The sequence below is a fragment of the Gopherus evgoodei genome, chromosome 8 (assembly GCF_007399415.2).
Source record: "Gopherus evgoodei ecotype Sinaloan lineage chromosome 8, rGopEvg1_v1.p, whole genome shotgun sequence".
Lineage (NCBI taxonomy): Eukaryota > Metazoa > Chordata > Testudines > Testudinidae > Gopherus > Gopherus evgoodei.
In genome coordinates this window covers 89909544-89934338 of record NC_044329.1, presented here as the reverse complement: position 1 = coordinate 89934338, position 24795 = coordinate 89909544, and the positions used below count along the sequence as shown (strand labels likewise).

Sequence of the window (24795 nt, the reverse complement as noted above, 5' to 3'; positions counted from 1 at the left end):
TGTCAATGGTTCATTCTTCTGTTTCTTTTTGCTTCTGTCCTTTCAAGGGCTATTTTCTTTTTGATTCGTTAGATTAACATTAATAAAGTTTTCCCTAGTTAGAAGAACAAAGAGAAAATGATACCTGTCAGGAATGGACACAGGAGCGGGAGGACTGCTTCACACCCCCCTATTGGTAGGGTAGGCTTGTCAGGCCTAGTCAATTAAGTTTGACAATGTGTGACTCCAGCATTGACCTTGAACATCAATGGGCATTTTGCCATTGATTTCAGGTGGGTAGGATTTAGGGTGACCAGATGTCCCAATTTTATAGGGACAGTCCTGATTTTTAGGTCTTTTTCTTATATAGGCACCCATTGCTCCCGTCCTGATTTTTCACACTTGCTGTCTGGTCACTCTAGTAGGATTTCACCCATTGTATTTGTGCTGCAGTCGCTCTTTGTGGTTGATGCTGGGGGGAAGTGAGAGTGATTTGATTCAACCCAGTGATAAGAATGAAAGCTTACTGTAGGAAAACTTATTAATTTTAATTAAATCAACAAATGAGCTAATATCTTAGGGTACCCTGCTTTGTTGTTCATGTTTCAGGTGTACTGCAATGAGAAAAAGTGACTTTTAGTGAGTCATAGGAGCATTGTTCACCATCATTTTGGGATTATTACTGGGTAGCCCGTAGACTCTTACATTTGAGTTTCTTACATTAATGGCCTACCTTGTGCATCAGACTCTGATTCATTTTTATAGTTACCTCATCCTCTTCATCACAGTCCTCTCTGCGACACAAGAAATGTGTTCACTGAAGGAGTAGTCTGGCATAAAATCATTCACTGAGTCAGAGCCTTGTGCTATTGTAAGTTCTCGAACAGCTGCAGCAAGGATATGTTTGCAAACCATTATGATATCAAGACGTTTTTAAATAAAGGTGTATACAGTACATAGCTGAGATGAAAAAAAGGATTATTATCTATTATTTAGATAATAGCTATAGGTATACTTTATACTCAAAACGGTTGTTTACCGTATAGAATTATAGTACCTAGACCTAATTTTTGCTGTGTTGAAGAGATACAGGGGTGTGTGTGTGTGTGTGTGTGTATAATGTTGCACTTAAAATCTTTTGTCCATTTTTGGAAGATTCTGTTGATATGAGAGATCCCTTATACTTGAAGGGGAAATTACATTTACATCTACTTTAAGGCCACTTTACACTACCAAAGAAGGGAGTTTTAGGGTAAATGAGAATCAGGCCCCAAATGGAGAATATCGTTGGACCATGTGTGTGAAATATCAATTCCACAACAGAAGAAAGTGCCACTTCTGATGATCTAAAATGGGGATAGTAATGTGAGTGGAGAGTCCCTACCTCCGCAGTAATGGATGTCGTTGAAAGCCTATAAACATACATACGTACACATGCACATTCACTAAACAATGTAGTCACATAAAATTGTTCTGCCCTCCTGGCAGAAAACGCACATTTTTACTGGCTCCAGCAAGTAACCCCAAAACTGTTGCCAGTAGTTATTTGTTCTTCCCAAGAGTGAATCTTGATTAAAGTTTATTTTAATAGGTGTTTCAGTGGGTTTGTGCACTGGTCTTTTCCTCTGGAAATGTCAGTTCAAATCCTGACCTTGGTAACAATTTAAACTGTTTTTGATGGTCATGCCTTAGTCATTATTTGACAATATTGGGAAACTAGTCACAGTTTGGCAGTGCTCATATTGACTGGGAGCAGGGACTGAGATCCATAGATAGAACTGTCTGTGGAATCTTGCACAGCATTTACCTGCACTGTGCCTGGTTCTTTCCAATATTTTAATCTGCACTAAATTCACTGACCAATAATAAACAATTATGGCAAAGTTGGAAAAAACCTTCTGTTTAATAAGCATTGTGAAATCTCTAGAAATCTTCCACACATCTGTGCAGATGTCTCATCCCAGAACTCTTATTTTCTCAAGAAGAGGCATCATTAAGGGAGATATCCACAGTGAAATTTTGAATAAAATTGCTCATGATGGACATGACCCCACGTTTGCGCACTAATGAAAGTGCTATTATCTTGGTGGGCTAAGTGGGTAGATTATATTCACTGAAAATTCAGAAGGTTATTCTGATTATCTGGTCATCTGTTTAGAAGTTCTAAGAAGCTGTGTAGTGTTTCCCTAGAAAACAAATACATACCACCTCTAACACTTACATGAACTCTGACACCACCAGCAAAAAGAATGAACATTTCTTCCAAACTCAGGTTTCCTAGTCTGTGTCTACCCTAGCAAGCTTACAGAGGCACAGCTGTACTGATGCAGCTGTGCCACTGTAAGATCTCTCATGTAGCTGCTCTATGCTGATGGGAAGGACCTCTACGATCAACATAATTAAACCACCTCCAATGAGCAGCAGTAGCTATGTTGGTGGGAGAAGCTCATCTGCTAACATAGCATTGTGCACACTGCTGTTTATGCCAGTGAAACTTATATTGCTCAGGTGGTGTTTTGCCTATTTTGTTACAAAGTAAATATCAAAACCTGTCAATTTTTTGGGTGCAATAAGTAAGAAAGAAGTGGCAAATTCATCTCTGATCCACCTTTAATAAAAATTTTGTAGCTATATAAAAACTGGTGTGACAATTGCAAAAGATTTTCTGATGTGACAGTGTACTACTCAATTTGATATAAAATAGGTCTAACTATACTTTCTGAAAGACATAGGAGGTGGGAAAAGACATACTGATAGGCATGTCAAAAGAAATGTTAAGTAAAGTAAAGGAGGCCTTGAAATCTTGTGCGCTGGCTTCTAGTCATGTACCAGATAGCTAGAGAAGAGCCTGAAAAACAAGCCAAGGTATGAACACTCAGGTCTGGTCTACACTATGTGTTTTAACTGAATTTAGCAGCGTTAAACCGATTTAACCCTGTACCCATCCACACAACGAGGCCCTTAATATCGATATAAAGGGCTCTTTAAACCGGTTTCTGTACTCCTCCTCGATGAGAAGAGTAGCTCTGAAATCGGTATTGCCATGTCGGATTAGGGTTAGTGTGGCCACAAATCGACGGTATTGGCCTCCGGGTGGTATCCCACAGTGCACCATTGTGAACGCTCTGGAAAGCAATCTGAACTCAGATGCACTGGCCAGGTAGACAGGAAAAGCCCCGCGAACTTTTGAATTTCATTTCCTTTTTGCCCAGCGTGGAGCTCTGATCAGCACAGGTGATGATTCAGTCCCAAATCCAAAAAGAGCTCCAGCATGGACCATACGGGAGATACTGGATCTGATCACTGTATGGGAAGATAAATCTGTTCTATCTGAGCTCCATTACAGAAGATGAAATGCCAAAGCATTTGAAAAAAATCTCCAGGCTATGATACAGAGTCCACAGCACAGTGCTGTGTGACAAGCATAACGGAAAACCAAAGAATCAAATGGACGCTCATGGAGGGAAGGAGGGGGGACTGAGGACTCCAGCTATCCCACAGTCCCCGCAGTCTCCGAAAAGTATTTGCATTCTTGACTGAGCTCCCAATGCCTGTATGGTCAAACACATTGTCTGGGGTGGTTCAAGGTATATCTCGTCAATTTACCTCCCCTTCTCCCCCCCAGTGAAAGAAAACTGTCACCGTATGTCTACTGCATGCTGCTGGTAGACGCGGTGCTGCAGCATTGAACAGCAGCATCCTCTCCCCTTCCCTCCCCGGTGGCAGATGGTACAGTACAAAAGAACTGATAGCCGTCCTCGTCATCATCCCGTGAGTGCTCCTGGCTGGCCTCAGGTGAGGTCGGCCAGGGGCACCTGGGTAAAAATAGGAATGATTCCTGGTCGTTCCCGGCAGATGGTACGGAACAGCTGGTAACCATCCTCATCATAGCAACTGGGGCTGAGCTCCATCAGCTGCCTCCTTTCATGTCTAAAGAAAAGATTCTGTACTGCCTGGACTATCATAGCAGTGGGATGCTGGGCTCCTCTCCCCCCGCACTGTTTAATGTCCTGCCTGGACTATCATAGCAGCTGGAGGCTGCCTCCCCCTCATTTTATCTCACTAAAAACTCAGTGTTTCTTATTCCTGCATTCTTTATTACTTCATCACACAAATGGGGGGACACTGCCGCGGTAGCCCAGGAGGGTTGGGGGAGAAGGGAAGCAATGGGTGGGGTTGTTGCAGGGGCACCCCCTAGAATGGCATGCAGCTCATCATTTCTGCAGGATCTGACACGGAGCGGCTGTGCTCTCTGGTTCTCTGATACACTGGCTCTCTAGTACACTTGCCCCATATTCTAGGCAGGACTGACTCTATTTTTAGATAAAATATAAAGGAAGGAATGACCCATTCCCGTTTTTATCTTTGCGCCCCCGGCCAACCTTAGCGAAGGCCAGCCAGGAGCACCCATGACAGCAGCAGACAGTACAGAACAACTGATAACCGTCATCTCATCGCCAATTTACAATGGCACAGGAAACGGTACAGAACAACTGGTAACCGTCTCTGCTACCTTGCAAAGGCAAATGAATGCTGCTGTGTAGCACTGCAGTACCACCTCTGTCAGCGGCATCCAGTACACATACGGTGACAGTAACAAAAGGCAAAACAGGCTCCATGGTTGCCATGCTATGGCGTCTGCTAAGGCAATCCAGGGAAAAAGGGCGCTAAATGATTGTCTGCCGTTGCTTTCATGGAGGAAGGAATGAGTGATGACATTTACCCAGAATCACCCGCGACACTGTTTTTGCACCATCATGCATTTGGATCTCAACCCAGAATTCCAATGGGCGGGGGAGACTGTGGGAACTATGGGATAGCTACGGGATAGCTACCCACAATGCAACACTCCAGAAATCGATGCTAGCCTCGATACATGGACACACCCTGCAGAATTACTGTGCTTTGTGTGGTCACATGCACTCGACTTTATACAATCTGTTTTTAAAAAACGGTTTATGTAAAATCAGAATAATCCTGTAGTGTAGACGTACCCTCTTATTTGGATCTAAACTTGTGGCTGGCCTCTGTTATAATTGGCTGAATTGTCTGCTCCTCATCTCTGATCTGGAAACCTGGGAAAATCAGATCCAGCCATGAATTTTGTGGCTTTTGACCATTTCTATAAATGCTTCTAGGCAGAAGTGAGGAAGATTCATAGTCTCCAGCTGTGAATAAAAAGTACTTTGCCATTCCAGATAATTTCCAAATAAATCTAGAAGAGTCATTGTTTCCCTGCACACTTTCAAAGGTTTTGCTTCAGTTCAATGTATTTCAACCTGCTGATTATCTCTCTGGCATGTGGACTGAATGCGCTGATGTTTGGAAATTCCAGTCCAAGTAGCCCTAATTTTGGAGCAAGTGCAGTCGTTCATTATCAGCATCATGTGAACAAGTGCTGAGCAGCCAGTTCAAACTCAAGGAAAATAGTAAGTATGATGGAACCTATATAAGGAAACTGCATTTGTCAAACAAAAACAAGAGCTGGTTTGAGTCAATTCGACCTTGTAATTCTTAAGGGTTTTTTTGCTTGTACAAAATGACAAGACAGGACATGCAGAGAGAACAACTTGTCAATGTATTTTAAAAGATATAGTGAGAGCAGTTCAGAAGTTACAGAAAGGCAACATAAAAGTTAGAATCACTCATTAGTGAAGAAATAGTTATATATTAAATATAAATAATGGAAGCCTGATTGTCATTTATACTACATTTATATTTTTAACAAATAGGGAGGAACTCGTTGAGAAATTGAAAGTAGAAGGAAGCTTGGGTGAAAGTGATCATGAAATCATAGAGTTTGCAATTCTAAGGAAGGGTAGAAGGGAGTACAGCAAAATAGAGACAATGGATTTCAGGAAGGCGGATTTTGGTAAGCTCAGAGAGCTGATAGGTAAGGTCCCATGGAAATCAAGACTGAGGGGAAAAACAACTGAGGAGAGCTGGCAGTTTTTCAAAGGGACGCTATTAAGGGCCCAAAAGCAAGCTATTCCGATGGTTAGGAAAGATAGAAAATGTGGCAAAAGACCACCTTGGCTTAACCACGAGATCTTGCGTGACCTACAAAATAAAAAGACGTCATATAAAAAATGGAAACTAGGTCAGATTACAAAGGACGAATATAGGCAAATAACACAGGAATGCAGAGGCAAGATTAGAAAGGCAAAGGCACAAAATGAGCTCAAACCAACTATGGGAATAAAGGGAAACAAGAAGACTTTTTATCAATATATTAGAAGCAAGAGGAAGACCAAGGACACGGTAGGCCCACTGCTCAGTGAGGAGGGGGAAACAGTAACGGGAGACTTGGAAATAGCAGAGATGCTTAATGACTTCTTTATTTCGGTCTTCACTGAGAAGTCTGAAGGAATGTCCAATATAGTGAATGCTTACGGGAAGAGGGTAGGTTTAGAAGATAAAATAAAAAAAGAGCAAGTAAAAAATCACTTAGAAAAGTTAGATGCCTCCAAGTCACCAGGGCCTAATGAAATGCATCCTAGAATACTCAAGGAGTTAATAGAGGAGGTATCTGAGCCTCTAGCTATTATCTTTGGGAAATCATGGGAGACGGGGGAGATTCCAGAAGACTGGAAGGGGGCAAATATGGTGCCCATCTATAAAAAGGGAAATAAAAACAACCCAGGAAACTACAGACCAGTTAGTCTAACTTCTGTGCCAGGGAAGATAATGGAGCAGGTAATTAAAGAAATCATCTGCAAACACTTGGAAGGTGGTAAGGTGATAGGGAATAGCCAGCATGGATTTGTAAAGAACAAATCATGTCAAACTAATCTGATAGCATTCTTTGATAGGATAACGAGCCTTGTGGATAAAGGAGAAGCGGTGGATGTGATATACCTAAACTTTAGTAAGGCATTTGATACGGTCTCGCATGATATTCTTATAGATAAACTAGGAAAGTACAATTTAGATGGGGCTACTATAAGGTGGGTGCATAACTGGCTGGATAACCGTACTCAGAGAGTAGTTATTAATGGCTCCCAATCCTACTGGAAAGGTATAACAAGTGAGGTTCCGCAGGGGTCTGTTTTGGGACCGGCTCTGTATCTTCATCAACGATTTAGATGTTGGCATAGAAAGTACGCTTATTAAGTTTGCGGATGATACCAAACTGGGAGGGATTGCAACTGCTCTGGAGGACAGGGTCAAAATTCAAAATGATCTGGACAAATTGGAGAAATGGTCTGAGGTAAACAGGATGAAGTTCAATAAAGATAAATGCAATGTGCTCCACTTAGGAAGGAACAATCAGTATCACACATACAGAATGGGAAGAGACTGTCTAGGAAGGAGTATGGCAGAAAGAGATCTAGGTGTTATAGTGGACCACAAGCTTAATATGAGTCAACAGTGTGATACTGTTGCAAAAAAAGCAAACGTGATTCTGGGATGCATTAACAGGTGTGTTGTAAACAAGACACGAGAAGTCATTCTTCCGCTTTACTCTGCGCTGGTTAGGCCTCAACTGGAGTATTGTGTCCAGTTCTGGCCATCGCATTTCAAGAAAGATGTGGAGAAATTGGAGAGGGTCCAGAGAAGAGCAACAAGAATGATTAAAGGTCTTGAGAACATGACCTATGAAGGAAGGCTGAAGGAATTGGGTTTGTTTAGTTTGGAAAAGAGAAGACTGAGAGGGGACCTGATAGCAGTTTTCAGGTATCTAAAAGGGTGTCATCAGGAGGAGGGAGAAAACTTGTTCACCTTAGCCTCCAATGATAGAACAAGAAGCAATGGGCTTAAACTGCAGCAAGGGAGATTTAGGTTGGATGTTAGGAAAAAGTTCCTAACTGTCAGGGTAGTTAAACACTGGAATAGATTGCCTAGGGAAGTTGTGGAATCTCCATCTCGGGAGATATTTAAGAGTAGGTTAGATAAATGTCTATCAGGGATGGTCTAGACAGTATTTGGTCCTGCCATGAGGGCAGGGGACTGGACTCGATGACCTCTCGAGGTCCTTTCCAGTCCTAGAGTCTATGAGTCTATGAGTCTAAGACCCCTTTCTACCACTCTGATATTGTAAAAGATGGCTTAAAACTAGTATAAATGTAATTTATGCAAACTTCCAAAGTGGTGTAAAGGGGCCCTAATATTAATGAGACACATATAGGGTGACATCCTGACCCCATCAAAGTCAATGGGAAAATGTCCAATTACTTTAAAGTGGCCAGGGTTTCTCCCTTAATATTTTACAACATGAAAGCCATATTTTCAGTCTGTCCTATCAATATGGGCAGAAAAATATTGCATTCACAAATCCCACATTTGCACAAATCAAATAATTTAATACTTAACGTGTGGATGTTGTTACATAAAATATTTATGAACAAATACTGACGCTGGGCTATAAATTTAAGCACATAATGTTGATTGGTTTCTTTATATTACTTGCAGAAAAATACTGTGTATTGAGTTCAAAATCATTCTTCTTGCAAATGCAACTTTTTTCATTATTTCCCTTTTACTAACACAGAATCAGCTACACTAATAAATTTTGATTTCTGGATAAGGAGACAGATTAATTTACAGTTTGCAGGTTCTTAGCTTTCCAGAATAGATTTTTCACATGCAACTTTGAGTTCTTTGTTACTTAATTATCATTAGTTGATTAAATGAAACAAAAAATCATTGATCCAATTATACATGATTTTTCAATATATCTGTATCAGGATGAGATCTAACTTAGCTTTTTTAAGCAGGTAAATTGCAGTATGTGCTAGCGGAAAAGAATTTTTCAGATTAGAGTCCATATTTTGAAATTCTGGCCCTCCAAACCTCCATTTCTCTCCCCATTTCTATTGTTTCCCATGTCTACTTCTGTCAATGTTTTTTCCCTTAGAAAATTATACAAATAAGGCACCAATCCTACAATACACTCCTCATGACAGAGTTTATTGAAGGATCGAAGTATTAAGTTTAAACCTGTGGGGGTGGTGATTTTGCATAATTCTGTATTTTCTGTTGCTCAACAGAAAAATGCTCTAATGTAAATAATACGTATAAGATGCACAAGAACATAAAGTAAATATGTGCTTCAGATCTGATCATTAAAATGAAGAACGATGAGCAGAAAATACAAAATACCTTGCTTTATTTTACTTTTTCAAGTTGCTTTTTTAAAACTTTTTGGCTGATCCTATGAGTGGCAGAGCACCTGCTGCAATGTGCAGAGTGCCCTCAACTCCAACTGAAGTCAATAAAAACTGAGGATACTCAGCTCCTTGCAAGGATAAAGCCCCTAATTTGATGAGGAATCATTATTTGAGAGCAATTTAGAAAAGACCCATTGTTTTCTCTGTTAGTAATGATCAGCTCTTTGCCAGAAACATCCCCTACAGAGAGTTGTACTCCATATACCTCATTTGGTTCTGTTGTTCATTTGGAACCTGAAGATTTATAGTTCTACTTTTTTCTTTCCCTTTTTTATAGAACTTTGAAATTGTCAGTCTAGTGAGAATCTCTTCTGCTAGGTTAAATAGCTTACTTTGCACAGAATTTCATTAATATTCATGGAAATTGGAACTATAAAAAAACTAAAAAGTGCAGTGAAATGTAAGTCAGAGAGGGAAAATATATTTTTGACATTTCCTCCATTTCAATAAAATAAGAAAAAAACATTATTTATTCAGTTAAATAAATAAAAGAAACATACACACCAGCCTATTATACATATTATTTGACTTTTCCATTTCTTGAGAAAAGATACTCATTATATTTCAGAGCCAGACAAAGAGCAACTGGAGAATCTAGCTTTGATTCTCAATTCTGCTGCAGGGCCAGTTTGTGACCTTGGCTCAATCTCCACACCTCCTGAAACAACGATGGTAATCACCTCTATAAAACTGGGAGATTGAAGGACACTGCTGTAAATGAGATGTTCCAACTCAGCTGAGCCAGCTTGGTACATAAATATTTCATTTTCTCTGTATTTTCTGTCATATTTGTTTACTTTGGCAAAACTAGTTTGCTGGTTTGTTTTATCTTTTAGTGGACATTTTCAGAGCACAGTCCCAGGACTGGAGTCCTCAGAAGTGTACAGAATTTGAGAAAAATAAGAGATACTGGAAACCAAATTAGATACCCAGATGAGTTTAAAAAAACCATTCCTAAACCTGGTGTTTTAAAAACATTAAATGTTTCAAGCCCAGAGAGGTCACTGTTGAATTAATAATACATTTTTAATATGCATTGATATGTTATACAATATTTCCACACTGGAAAACTAGTATTGTGGCCTATTTCATTTTATAAATTAAAATTGGCATTTGCAGATTACAATGCAGAGAGGTTTGTGAACTTAGCTGAGATTCCAGTTGGGATAGAAGAGTGTTATTTCATTTTGCCAAATGTACAGTTGACACTCTAATGAGTGAATGCATTTGTTTTCTTGCAACAAGGACTTGTTGATAAACACGGAGTTTGTCTTATAAAGATAGCTTTCAAAGAATAAAATGTAGATTTTCACATGTAAATCCTATTTTACAATGGAATATTTTTCATCTCTAGTTTTCCCTTGAATGAGTTTTATTACTAGTTGTGGGTGAACCTCAAACAACTTGAGAAACCTTGGAAAGTTTGCATATTTATTTGAAACTTATCTGAATATTTCAAAGTCCTCATTTTCCTTCATCTTTCTCACCATTCTACATTAATCCTTCCAACTTTTACAGTTACATATTTTCCCTTCCTCCTAATTCTATTTGTCTCCTGACTCTCAGTCTCAGGCATCTCCTGTTTTCTCCACCTTACATCCAGTATGCCTCCTCCCTTTCATATGTCATGAATGGAGAGGTCTAGTCTGAAATTTTATTTTATATCTCTGTTACAGTCTGGCTGGCTAGAAAAATCTAATCTCATGAATTCAGGGACACTGGCTGCACTGGCGCTTTACAGCGCTGCAACTTTCTCGTTCAGGGGTGTGAAAAAAACACCCCCCTGAGCGCTGCAAGATACAGCGCTGTAAAGCGCCAGTGTAAACAGTGCCGCAGCGCTGGAAGCATGGCTCCCAGCACTGCAAGCTAATCCCCATGAGGAGATGGAGTACGTGCAGTGCTGGGAGAGCTCTCTCCCAGCGCTGGCACTGTGACCACACTCACACTTCAAAGCGCTGCCGTGGCAGCGCTTCCGTGGCAGCGCTTTGAAGTTTCGAGTGTAGCCAAGCCCCTAATCTTCACAGCCCTGCAACTTGTCTGAAGCTTTTTTGTAGTCATTTATGCTGGTGCAAAGTCAATGTAAAATGCTACCAAACCAGGATAGTAAGACTATACCCACTTTGCATAGATGTATATGACTACACAAATTGCAGGGGAAACGGTGAATCAGGCCTAGGTCTTCTCCAGAATTTGCCTTTGGGTATGGCTACACTTGCAGCTGTACAGCGCTGGGAGTTACAGCTGTCTTCATACAGCTGTGTAGGGAAAGCGCTGCAGTGTGACCACACTTGCAGCATTTGCAGTGCTGTTGGGAGTGGCTGAATAGGCATTCTGGGATACCTCCGAATACCTCTGGAAGCCAATTACAGCGCTTTTGCTGGCCACACTGGTGGAGCAGCGCTGCATCACCAGCGCTACAATCGTTATACCCCAGGCAGAGCAGGAGTACAGCCAGCGCTGCAGCCAGGGAGATGCAGCGCTGTATGTGCCTTGCAAGTGTGGACGGTGAGTATGTTGCAGTGCTGTAAACCCACCTCCAGCGCTGCAACTCTCCAGTGTAGCCAAGCCCGTCTGAACCCTGAGGAGTGGGAGGAGAGAGACCTGAATTAATGAGACTTGATACAGCAGCCATTCTAGCAGAAATTGTCCAGTCCCCCAGATGGATTTGATTAAAGGAGGCCTGTCGCAGACTAGGTGATGGAGAGTTTGGTCTGACCCAGTACGGTCGTTCTTATGTATCTTTCATTATTGATTTTATCTGTGACCCAACTGTATTTATCTTATCTATTCCAATAAGGCTAGGAGAACATACAGATACCTTGTCTCAATTTTGTCTTCTGTCCCCAAGTCTAACAAAAAAGAATATGTTGAAACATTTCAATAGACTTCTTCCTTAGTTAGACAGCTCCTTTAATTGTATCTTACATCTGTCAATTAGTGTTTCACAACCATTTGGAAGCTTCTTTAAGCATTTACTGCTTCATTCTGTTTAACGTTAATTGCACAATTCTTACAGACCAGCAAAGAGTTAAGAGACTTGCCTGTTTTGTACAAAGGATCTTTACAGGACATGACTGATTATATCTATATCTGCTCATTTGGAAAGAAGTAGGCAGTGCTTGATGCTCCTCTTATTTAGGTTTTAATGGCTTAATTAATAAAGAAGCTCTGAAAAGCATTGCAGATTCTTTAGATGTGTTAACACAGGGATATACATAGGCTAATGCGGATGCATATGGCTTAATTGTTGAAGTTGTCTTTCTCATTTTAATTTTACCTACTAGAAAGTCAATATCCATTGATTGAATTTTGTTAGAAGAATCCTTATCTCCTGCCCTTCTCTAAGAGACAAAATCTTGATGTAGTCCATTTTATGTTCCATTTGTTGACTCTCTCTAACCTTCAAAGTTACCTTAATTAATAGTCTCTGTTTGAAGTGGACATAATTTACTTGAATTTTCAAAAAGCTTTGGATAAAGGTTTTTATAAAAGACTATTAAGGTAAATAACAAGAGGGTAAAGGGAAAAGTCATGTTGTGAATTAAAAACTGGTTAAGCAAGAAGAAATAGAAATAGAGTCGTACTGAATGATTACTCTTCAGAGTGGAAAGCAAGTTAATAGTGGGGCACCACGAAGGTCAGTCTTATTTAATAAACTAAAGCTTTGGAGGAGAAAGCGGGTAATAAGCTGCTGAAGATTACTGATTGCACTAAGTATTTTCAATTAGTTAAGAACAATTGTGAGAAACTGCAGACATTTTTAAATTAGGGATGGATCTGTTGCAATACAGGGCAATGATGGCTGACCTCAGTAGGATAAAGTCCTTCCATCCCATCTCAGGAAGAACTGGTCCTGTCCAGAAGGTCTTGTCCATTTTCTTGATCAGAAAGAAGGACATGAGTCAGTCTAAACTCAGGTTATTGATCCAAAAGTTTTTTGTCTGTTGGTCTCTGGAGAATCTAGTTTGAACTAGTATTTGCAGGCATCTCCAGGTGGTACTTCTCTAGAGGTGTTACATGCAATTGAATTTGCCTATGCACTCCCATTCCCTCCCCCTTCTTAATTCCTGGAGAAGCTGCAGTCACTCTTCCTCCTAGAATTATGTACAATCCCTTGCCCACAATGATCAATAACTTAATACGGTAAAATCTCCAACAATATTGCAGGAAAATACTATATGTATCATAGCATTAAAACTGGAATCTCAGCTCTAACTCCCTTTGAATATTGGGTTGTAAGGATGCAAATCTCCGCTCTTACTATTTTCCTTCTGGTTCAAACCTAAAACCAGAAAGAACCTAATTTCTGATTTGGTTCAAATACAGGCAAAATCTCATAGGAACGCTATTCTTGTGTGATTTTTTTTTGTCAGTAATGATGATTTAGCTAACACTTGTGTAGTGTTTTTAATCCAGAGATTTCAAGGTGCTTTACAATTCCCGCTGGTGATAGATGATGAAACTGAGACACTTAGCAGTTAAGGCTCAGTTTTTCCAAACTGGCTTATAATTTGGGTACCTTTAAATACCTATGGTCTAATTTCCACAGATATTGAACACCCACAACCCCAAATGAAATCAGTGGGAGCTTCTCTCTCAGATCTGCATGAAAACTTCTTATGATATCAGAGTCAAACCTTTATTCACAGTGCCTGCTTCCTCTCTCTCTCTCTCTCTCTCTCTCTCTCTCTCTCTCTGCTGTTTATATGAGTTTCTGAAACTATCTTCTCATCCAAAGCTCTCTCGGAAGCACAAGCCTATCCATATATATATCACCCTAGAATTTACAATTTCTGAGAGTAATTAAAAGCTTTTGTGTTTTTTCTAAGAGTCCATTCTTCTCTCTTACAAGAATTACTATCTGTGAATCTAACAATATTGTTCCTCTGTCTCCCCGCCTTATCATTTATGGGTGAGTGAGATGAGTCACAAGAAGCTCCACTGAAGTCAGTGGAGCTATACTGAGTTGCCCCTGCTGGAGGTCAGGCTAAGGACTTTAGACCCCTAAATGAATGACTCCCCCAAGATACATGAGGCTCTCAGAGGATATTCCAGAGGGGAAAGCATCTTCCATAAGGAGGCACGTTGCTTCTGCACTGCTACCTACTAACTCCTTGATCCCCTGGACAATACGGCTTGAGGAACTGTGATGCTAACATCACCATCCGCCACTGGCTGCCATCTGTGTTCCCTTGGACTGGTTTCCATAGCCCTGGGGGTAAAGCAAGGCCAACATCTTCCCTCCCTCCACATCAGCAGAGCCCCTGCAGAGGGGCTTCCATGTGCTAGGGGAACATACCCTTCCATGCATCCTGTTCTCAGACCTGCAAATTCAGGTTCTCTTCTGCTCAAGAGCATTTGGGCCTTCCAGTGTTTGGGACATTTTTAGAAGGTGATAAATGCCTTCAGATCCTATTGAAGTTAATGGGATTTGAGGAGGCTCTGTACGTGGCAGGAGTAGTCCCTAAAACACTAGTCCTAGGGAGGCTTACAGCCAATGTTAGTGTGAAATAATTAAACATAAGAGAAAATGCATCAAGTGTGGTATGGAAAGGGCTTTACACAGAAAATTCACTCAGTGAAGTACATTGACAAAATATTTTTTTCAATTTAAATAGTCTAAAGAAATAATCCCTGAACACTAATGTTGCCTGGTAACAGGTCTTAGTTTTGTCAGTACTTGTGAGTGACGGATTCAAATGACTGGCCTCTTTGTTGCCCATGTGAAATGAATTTGTGGTCTCAGTCCAGTTACTAGTTGACAGGAGCCCACATCACAAATGATTCATCATGTCTGGCACTAGTTGGGACCATCACTGGCAGTGAGGATGAGTGAACAGCAGTGGAATCGACACTATCCACTCATCCTCTCACTAGAGGTGGTCCCTTTATGTCACCATTGAGACATATGGGTAGGTTGAGCTGGAATGTGTTTTCCATGCTGCTCTCCATGCTGTGGATAATTTCTAGGGCTGTCACTCCAGCACCTTTCACAATCATTAGACTCATGTGTAGGCTACATTCCATAAAATTGTATGTAGATTTATGCAAATGATCTGTGGCACAAGACCCTGAGTGGATATAAAGACACCCTTGGGCTTCAAAAAAATAACAGTGTTTAGGCTTCAATAAATAATCCAAAATGGTTTAATTCAAATTTCCATTTTGACAGTTATTCAGAAGGCCAATGCTTCAAAATTAATAGCTGCTCTACCAAACAATTGGCCTTCAGAATGATAAGAGTGAAAATTTGAAAGAAACCACTTTGGTTATTTATTGAAGTCTAAGGCCTATTATCTTCTAAATACACTGAAGTCTTTATACATTGAGTGAATTATACTTGTGAATTTACCTGCATGCATTTACATTTAAAGGGGTCTTTTATTTTATTTTATTTTATTTTAAGAACTGTGATATGTTTATTGTTGTTTTTTCATGAAGCCTAAAAGAAAATTAAAGGCTAGTCTGAGCTTTCTGAGTCAGTCATTTCTGGGGCTTTCCCTTCACAAATCAGGCATTTTATTGGCAAATACATTTTCAGGTTATTTATAAGGCATCAGTGACATTCAGTGTTCAGTTATAGTACTGTAAGTTAATCACTTTTATATGATGTACAGAGTTCTCTGCCTTTATAGGTTGGTGTCTGTTCTTTCTTGGCATAATGTTATAGAATTTTATTATAAGGTGACCATGTACAGAGCTTCTAATTGGAATCTTTTATTTCTTTTTCCTCTAGGCTGTGGATATACTTTTGCAGCATGGAGCTTATGTCAATGTTCAAGATGCAGTGTTCTTCACCCCATTACACATTGCCGCATACTATGGCCATGAACAGGTAATTTAAATAGGCAGAATCTGACAAAGATGAAAGAGTGCACTGACACTACGAGCCATATGTAGGTTTACTGTCAGCCAGCCTGTCTTTATATTTGGAAGGGTCCTACTAGAGCGAGGCTTTCACATCCTTAAGTTATGCCTTTAACTATATCTGACATTTTCAGGTATTTGAAAGCTCATAGGAATGTGGGTATTCATGTTTTAACTACTCACTGCTAGGATCACCAGCCAAATTTACTATCCCCCAAAAGAGTTATTGAAATTAGTTGCCATTCATGAGAGAGAGTTTTTCTAACCTATAAAAGGGCTTCTCACCCAGAGATACAATTAATACAATGCTGAACCTTGAAGCTGTCTTGTAGCCATTAGTTCAGTGTTTCCCAAACTTGGGATGTCGCTTATGTAGGGAAAGCCTCTGGTGGGCTGGGCCGGTTTGTTTATCAGTACATCCCTTGGCCCGCGCCACTTCCTGCAGTTTCCATTGGCCTCGAGCAGGGAACCGCGGCCAGTGGGAGCTGCGATCGGCCGGACCTGTGGACCCAGCAGGTAAACAAACCAGTCGGGCCTGCCAGGGACTTTCCTTACACAAGCAGCATCCCAAGTTTGGGAAACACTGCATTAGGTGTATCAGTTTAAATACCTCTACAGAAATGTGTATAAATGGCTCATAGCACTCAGTAATAAACAGATTGGGGCACCTGGGATTTAATGGGTGAAATCCACGCTCCATGGAAGTTCATGGGAAAACTCCTAGTGGATCCAATGGAGCCAGGATTTCACCCAGTGTGTTGTGGCTGCAGAGGGCCAAATCTTGCTTGTCTTACTCTCACCAGCAGGGAAATTTTTAAAAAGCACTGAAGCCTTGGCCCTAAGTTATCATCAAACCCTCCTAATTCCATTTCTCTTTGCTAATATAGAAGTGTCTGTGGCTTAGTGGGCCATATACTCGTTTGCACTGCAGGAGATCCTTTGGTTCAAAAATAGCCTTGTGTCTGTGTTGGCTTATGTGAGTCAGTCCCTGTGCCTTTCTTTTCCTGGAAACATGCATATGTTGGGACATTTTCAGAGTTTCAAAGCATGACCTCTAGGTAGAGTATATTTTTCATTTCACTGAAGTTTATTTAGAGTACGTTGAAGAGTCATTCCCAGGAAAATGCTTTTGAAAGGACAGACTCCAAGAGAACAGATGATTGAAAACTCTATACTTCTATGGTTCAATAACAGTAAGAATGTGCACAAAGCATGCATTCCTGCACCCTCCTTTTTTATATATTCACTTCATCATCCAGTAACATTAAGAAACTCTTTACATGTTGGGCTGAGAGATTAGTTTGCTTATTTCCCGTGAACCACTTTTGAACAAATAGTCACAGTCTTGTGAAATTATGCTAAAATGCATATGGTGCTTTAGTGATAAGGGACTCTACTTTCTGAAGGAAGCTATGGCTCTGACATAGCTAATTTATGGATGTTAAGGACATCTACTGTATTATGCTGACTAGGTCAGTTAAACAAATGTCTTTTTCCTAACTCCTTGCTATCCATATCATTTTAAAAAATGAACTGACCTTTGATAGTGAACAATATAATATTTTATAGATATATAACTTAAAAATGGAATTTATAATGAGTTTAATGAAAATAAATTATATATACTTACATAACCCAGTTTTAATTTTAAAAAATAGATCTTTCTCACTCAAAATGTTAAGAAATCCAACACAGAGTAAACTTCAACATAAGAACTATGGATTACCAAATGAAATTAATCGGTAACAGGTTTAAAACAAATAAAAGAAAGTATTTCTTCACACAACGCACAGTCAACCTGTGGAACTCCTTGCCAGAGGATGTTGCAAAGGCCAAGACTATAACAGGGTTCAAAAAAGAACTAGATAAGTTCCTGGAGGCTGGGTCCATCAGTGGCTATTAGCCAGGATAGGCAGGGATGGTGTCCCCAGCTTTTGTTTGCCAGAAGCTGGGAATGGGCGACAAGTAATGGATCACTTGATAATTCCCTGTTCTGTTCATTCCCTCTGAGGCACCTGGCATTGGCCACTGTCGGAAGACAGGATACTGGACTAGATGGACCTTTGGTCTGACCCAATATGGCTGTTCTTATGTTTTGGTTTCATTGAAATGTTTGTTTTCACTTGATGTTCTAATTTACATTGATGAAATATTTAGGTTACCCACCTCTTGCTGAAGTTTGGTGCTGATGTGAATGTGAGTGGGGAAGTTGGAGACAGGCCCCTCCACTTAGCTTCTGCCAAAGGGTTTCTTAATATTGCAAAACTCTTGATGGAAGAGGGCAGCAAGGCAGATGGTAAGGAAAGATTTTATAAGCACATTCCAATTATATTTTGTATATAGTGTCAAATGCTGACACATACTTTGCACCAGCCTTGGATTTTGTTTTCTGATATGGTGTGTGTATGTGTGTTTGTGTTTTGAAGTTGGTGACTAGTGCAAAAAAAAATTCTGGGAATATTTATTCACATTCTAAATATGCTTTGTCTATGTTTCTGCCCTCTTTGTGTTGCTTCTGTTGAATAAGCTAGAGAATTAGCTTATTGGCAAAAGTGCTCATAGAAACGACGAGTTGCAAGTGAATACTGGAGAATATTAGGAGTAAACAAATTTGAAATTCTTAGTCACAAGTACTCACAGTGGAGATTTGTTTCTAAGAGATATGCTGGTCCAACCGGAGAACAGAAAGAAACCATGTGATGTATTTGTCCAATCTAAACAATTCAGATTTTGGCTATCAAAGACCCACAATAAACTGTTAGTGAACGAGCTACAGATGAAGGATATTAAGTAGAAATTATGTAGTAAATATTTTCAAGTAATAATATAGAGAAAAACCATAATCTATTCACACACAATTTGTGAACGGAAAAAGAAATGGAATTTTTATAACTCATTATTCATTATAAAATGTTCACGTGTGATATAAGTTTGTGTGTCTGTGTGTGTTTAATACATGACCAGATGGAACAGTGTAAAGGTTTATCGGCATAAATGTTTGCATTATTCCCAAACTCAAAATCTCTGAGTGAGTTTTACAGGTCATACCAAGCTAATGCCAATAAAATTGCTACACAATTCCACATCATTATATATTCTGTATATGCCATAGTGCCATAGATTAAGCAAAAGAATAAAAATGTGTTGTGGAAATATATGTCAGGGTTTCTTTCATCCCAGTTGTTGTAAAACCATGTGCTTTAGTTACCATGGACTGGATTTCTTGTTCTATGTCAGCTCCTTTATACACCTTCAATAACATAAAGGGCACAAAACTTACCAAAAAAGTCTCACGGTAAAACTCCCTGTGTAAGGAGGTTCCCTGTACAGTGCAGAGACAGGAAAATGACTCTTTATCAATCCCTCTCCAAACCTTTGTTGGGGTGGGACCTATTTGGGGTGGGAGGGCAGAGTACTGCTCTGCTCCAACTGTTCTCCACTGCGGAACAGCTGCTAGGGGGCTGTTGCAGCTAAGCATACAGTAGAACAGCCCTAAAGCTGAAAACTCAGCAGACACCAAAGTGGCTCAATGACATCTTCCCTACCCCACTACCACCTCCCTCATTTCCTGAGCTTAGTGTCACGTGGGAGGAAAGGAATGGCTTGTCCCATGAGTCTGTTAGTAAAGGGCCTCTGGGGAGAGGAGTACTATAAATAATACATTTGTAAAACCTCTTCTAAAATAACCTAAGCTAGTCTTTCTACACATGAAATTGTTGTGGCATCCTCGCCATCCTGGGAGCTTCCAGTGCTAGCAGCAAGTGCTGTGTCTCTTTGAGGGGGACTCTGCTCTTGCCGAGAGCATAAAGCTCCCATGTCTAGCTCTGCAGAATCATGAGATGTTGAATCTTAATCCTGATGTCTGTGCGGGACCGACTACTGCCTCTTCTGGACATTAGGGCTGTACAATTTTGGGAGGGAGAAAGAGACGTAAGCATTTTTCTGGTAGGCTGATTTTTGTCTTATTAAATGGGGTCTCTTTGAAGCTGCTCAGAGATTTGGGATGTCAGAGGAAGTCAGACAGTTTAAGTGGTGAGCAGAATGTGGATGAAACAGTCAATGGTACGTGATAACTGCAATATATTGGATACTGCAACTGGATATTGCAATTCATCACGACTCTGCAGTTTATCTTGAGGATGCCTCTACTACATATCTGTCTTTGTGATACGCATGTGATAGATACTTGTGTGTGTATCTGTAGCCACCTTGAAAAATATTATGAATACTAAAACTTGTAATTAACTAGCTAAAAAATGTATGTGAAATGTATTAGTTCAGATGTTCTTGTAGGCAAATTGGACACAGCCCTATATTCAAGTTGTTCAAAGGGATATTTCTCACCTTCAGATATAGGACAAAAAAAGAGCTTTCAAAAAGTGACAGCATATGGTCTGAAAAAAGTACTTATTTTTAATAAAGCGATTTACTTTAATATTACTACTGTTAACACACTTATATCCCAAATACATTGCATACATTCCTGGCTCCACAGAAGTCAGTGGGAAAACTTCCATTGATTTCTGTTGAGTCAGGATTTTGCCCAGGGAGACAATCTCCATATGATTTTGAGAGGCCTAATAAAAAGCAAAACGGAAGGGGACAGGGGCAATTGGCATTTGCTACAAGAATCCTACATACTATAGTAAGAACAAACTTATCAAAATTATTCTACTTCAGTCTCACAATCTAAAACCCCATTCAATGTCTTCTGCCAATTAATATTCATAGCTAGTCATTAATTAACACAATGGAGCACATCAGGCAAAGCATAAAAAGGATTCTATCTATTCATATTTGAAAATCATATAAAATTCCAGTCTTGCAATCCTTAGTTCAGTGTTTCCCAAGCTTGGGATGCGGCTTGTGTAGGGAAAGCCCCTGGTAGGCCAGGCCAGTTTGTTTACCTGCCCCGTCCCTTGGGCCGAGCCACTTCCTGCAGCTCCCATTGGCCTGAAGCAGCGAACCGGCTGGACCTGTGGACGTGGCAGGTAAACGAACTAGCCCAGCCCGCCAGGGGCTTTCCCTACACAAGCGGCATCCTTAGTCAGTTCCTGATCCAATGCCCTTTGAAGTCAATGGGAATCTTTCAGTTAATTTCAGTGGGAAGTGGTCATTGTGGGAGTTTTGTATGTGGGAGTACTGCATTCTCAAGCCTGCAGTAAATGGCCTAAATTCTAAATCCTAAGTTCAGGACAGCACGTGAGCTTGTACTGAAATCCATCCCTATTCATGACAGCAATTAAGCATATGCATAACTTACATTGACTTCAATGGAGTATGAGCACATGCTTAGAGTTAAACACATGATCCAGTGCTGTTCTGAATAGAAATGTTGTCCTGAACTGGGTCTATATATGTGCATGGGTATATCTATATCTATTCTAATATCAATCTCGCTCTCATATCTATCAATATACTTTCCTTTGCTAAATAACCACACTGTACAAAAGGCAACATTCCATATATCTTTTTCATTTGATCATTTCACACAGGACTCAGGTTTTCTGTGCACAGCTCCAAAACCAGTGGTTCCAAAAGCAGCATCGTTCATATACATGATTTCCTCAGTGTCATAGACCTGTTCTGCAAGTTACACTGTAACTGCGTCTGCACCCACACTCCTCCTACTTACTGGTATCTGGGCGTATAAATTTAACATGTTCTCTGAGAGTCATGAATGTATTACATCCCTCCTACTCACTCATTAGGTAAAAATGGAAACAGTATGACTTAGATTTGTAAGTTTTTTTTGAACAGTGAGCCCTTGATATTTAAGTCTTGATATGTGCACACTGAACCAATATAATTATAATAAAGGGGGAGAGGGAGTGGAGAAGAGATGTGCATTCACCATACAAGGCTGTAAAAGGCTTATCATCATCACTTAGTTAATTTATTCCAAAAGAAGAGGAAATTAGGGCCCCATTCAAGATTATTTATTTTAAAATTTGTACATTCCTCAATAGAAAAATCAAAGAAAGCTGAAAATGTCTTACCCCCAAAGTAACACATTTTGAAACTTGAAATCACCATGGCAACAGAGGAAGAACTCAAACATTTAAGAATGAAAATAATTTATGATATAAAATTAGCCAAAGGAATCTGAAAACATTCTCTGAAATTCAGCAATATGTTTCATGAGTTTGACCTATTCATTTTAATGTATATTGACTGCTTGGACATTCAATTCCTGTCTCTCATGTCTCTGAAATGGAGAAAGAAAAGCAGTGACCATTGCAACATAGTAAAAAAGTCAAAGCATGGCCAAACTTTACTAACATTTACAAAATCTAGGGAGTGCCAATGTTCTGCTTCATCCCCATCACAAAGATACATAAAAGGAAATACACAAATGCATTATTCATGTATTTTATATTGTAACCAATAGGCTGCAAGCACAGTGCACTCTCTCTCCAAATGCTAGTCCTATAGTTTGTTTACATGGAATTCCCTAACATGCAATATGAACGCTATTGGAAAGGAACTCTTAGTAGAATAACCAGATAAATAAAACATTTTTCTTAAATATTGTGACCCTACCAAGACAGTGGCTGTGCATTTTGATCAGATTCTTATAAACTCTCAATTTATTTTAGGCCACTAATACATTTTAAAAGTCTAATTTACCTTTATGAACTATTATCACTTGAAATTCCCTTAATATTGGAAACATCTAATTGCTGACCTTGATTTGTTTAGCATGAAAAATCTCATTTTTGTATTTTTTTTCATATTTTTATCTCTCTCTCCTCTTTTGACTCCCACTGTGCTCCCATTATTTTAATATCAGTTTGTATTATTTATGCATTCATTATTTTTACCTATTTGCATTATGTAGTATCTCAGTAAGTTCTATTTTAAAAAATCCAAATAAAACTGTATGATAGTAGTAAATTCTTTATTATTAGGTTACAATACAAAGCATACGGATTTTGGATCAGATCCCGCAAACACTTCTTCATGTCAGTCAATACAACAATTCATGTAACTTGATCCTTCTGTCATGTGACAATGGTAAAGAATCACTTTCTTTTAACACTGAACAAGGAACTTTCTTAGAATAAGAAGAGAGAATTATCCTTAAAATAACACACACCCCCATCATGTTTCACTATAAAACGTCTTCCTAGAATGTTCCTCATCTCCCTGCTGCCTCTCTTTCTGCTACAGATTGAAAGAAACACAACACATCTCTTCAAGAGAGTTTGTCCAGCTGATTAATTTAGCTGATCAAATTCTAGGACTGTAGACTCCAGTTTAATAATCTTCAGGTTATTCTCAACGGCATTATCTCTGTTCACTAAAGGAGCATTTCAAGTAGAGTCATATAACAATTCTGCTGGGTTTGGAACCATCTGAAGATGCCACCTATTTCTTCCATGCTCCTGAGTATCTTGGTCAATCTCCCTCTTGGGTGCAGAATGAAGACTCATGTGGAATATTGGTGCAACTATGCCCTATAACAACAGCTGATGCTGTCCAATTTTGTTCTGTCTCCAGGATTATCAAGACTGGGTCTCCTAATTTAAGATTGGATAAACTTTGATATTCATTCTGATGGCTGAAGAAGAAAGACTGAGACCTTTTATATTTATTGTTTCTCAGCTTCACATCCTTTAAACAGGGCCACTTAGGTTGAAGATTTGCCTCTGAGTTTGACAATATTATTCTTACTTGTGGACTCATAACCAGCTGAACTGTCTTACTTTGGTGCCTGATGTGGGGGTTTCCCTATTAACTCAGCAGAACATGGAGGCAAGATTCAGGTTACTTTTTTAGAATGCTCTCTTCTAGATCCTATTTCCTTGACAGTGGTGGGAGCTGGAAGTAATATTTTTGAAATCATTGTTTCTCAAAAGCTTGGAACTCTAAATTGGCAGACTGTGGTCTGTTATGGGTGACTATGCCTCCAAAATGAGAAAAAAATGCCTTTTATCTGTTTTGCAACCTAGTGGGTATAGTAAGAAGTAGAATCTCTACAAATCTAGAAAAGTAGTCAGTAGCTAGTAGACAAGTATGTCCTTTATCTTCACCAGGTATAATGCATTTTTTTTCTTCTGCCTTTTATGAAGCCCATATCAGTGACCATAGTTTCATCTAGTAGATTGCTGCAGTGGTTGTCGAACAGGTATTCATTGCCTGTATAGGTCCAATGGGTTTTTAATTAACCAAAGAAACTTATCTGCCCCTTCGGACTACTGAACATTATCCTGGGTTCTGGCTCATCTTAAAAGTCTCTCTGCAAATCACAATCACCTCTGCCAATTAAGGTCATATTGAAATTAGATATCTGATTTTAAGATTAACAGGACAAGCCTGCTTGTTTTTGAATGCTCACCCTCACGCGGGCTATTGCCTTGGCTTATTTTTCTTGATTCTGCTAGTTGGCAATTGCCATACCTGTCATATTTCTGCCCAGGTTACTTGATGGTCTGAAAGTGCTTCTCTTTTTCCCCCAATTGGAATTTATTTTTTTCTTCTTTATTTACCATGCATCTACTATTTTCTTGCTGTCTGACTTGCATTTTGCTATCTCAGACTGCCATGCTAGTGGCACCAGCTGTCCCAGAGTTAGCTCAGACATTACCTGTGATTTTTCTAAAAGTTCCTTGTTTAAAATCCAACTATTAGAAGATCTCTATACATTCCTCTTTCCTGATGCCAAAATCACAATGCTCTCCCTGTTCCTATAATTACCTTATGAAAGCTTTCACGCTTTTTCTGGGCCTCTGCTCTCTTGGGGAATATATCCCTGTTTGTCTATTACATTCCTTTT

At 39.6% G+C, this 24795-nt stretch overlaps 1 protein-coding gene across 2 annotated transcripts in view; it reads left to right on the top strand.

Annotated features, from left to right (window-relative positions):
* The window catches only part of LOC115655894 (serine/threonine-protein kinase TNNI3K), a 177364-nt gene that overhangs the window by 23318 nt on the left and 129251 nt on the right, over nt 1-24795 (top strand). For both annotated transcript variants that reach the window (XM_030571898.1, XM_030571899.1), the window contains 2 exons: nt 15886-15984; nt 18174-18312. In XM_030571898.1, coding sequence (XP_030427758.1) covers nt 15886-15984; nt 18174-18312 — 238 coding nt within the window. The remainder of the gene's footprint in view (nt 1-15885; nt 15985-18173; nt 18313-24795) is intronic.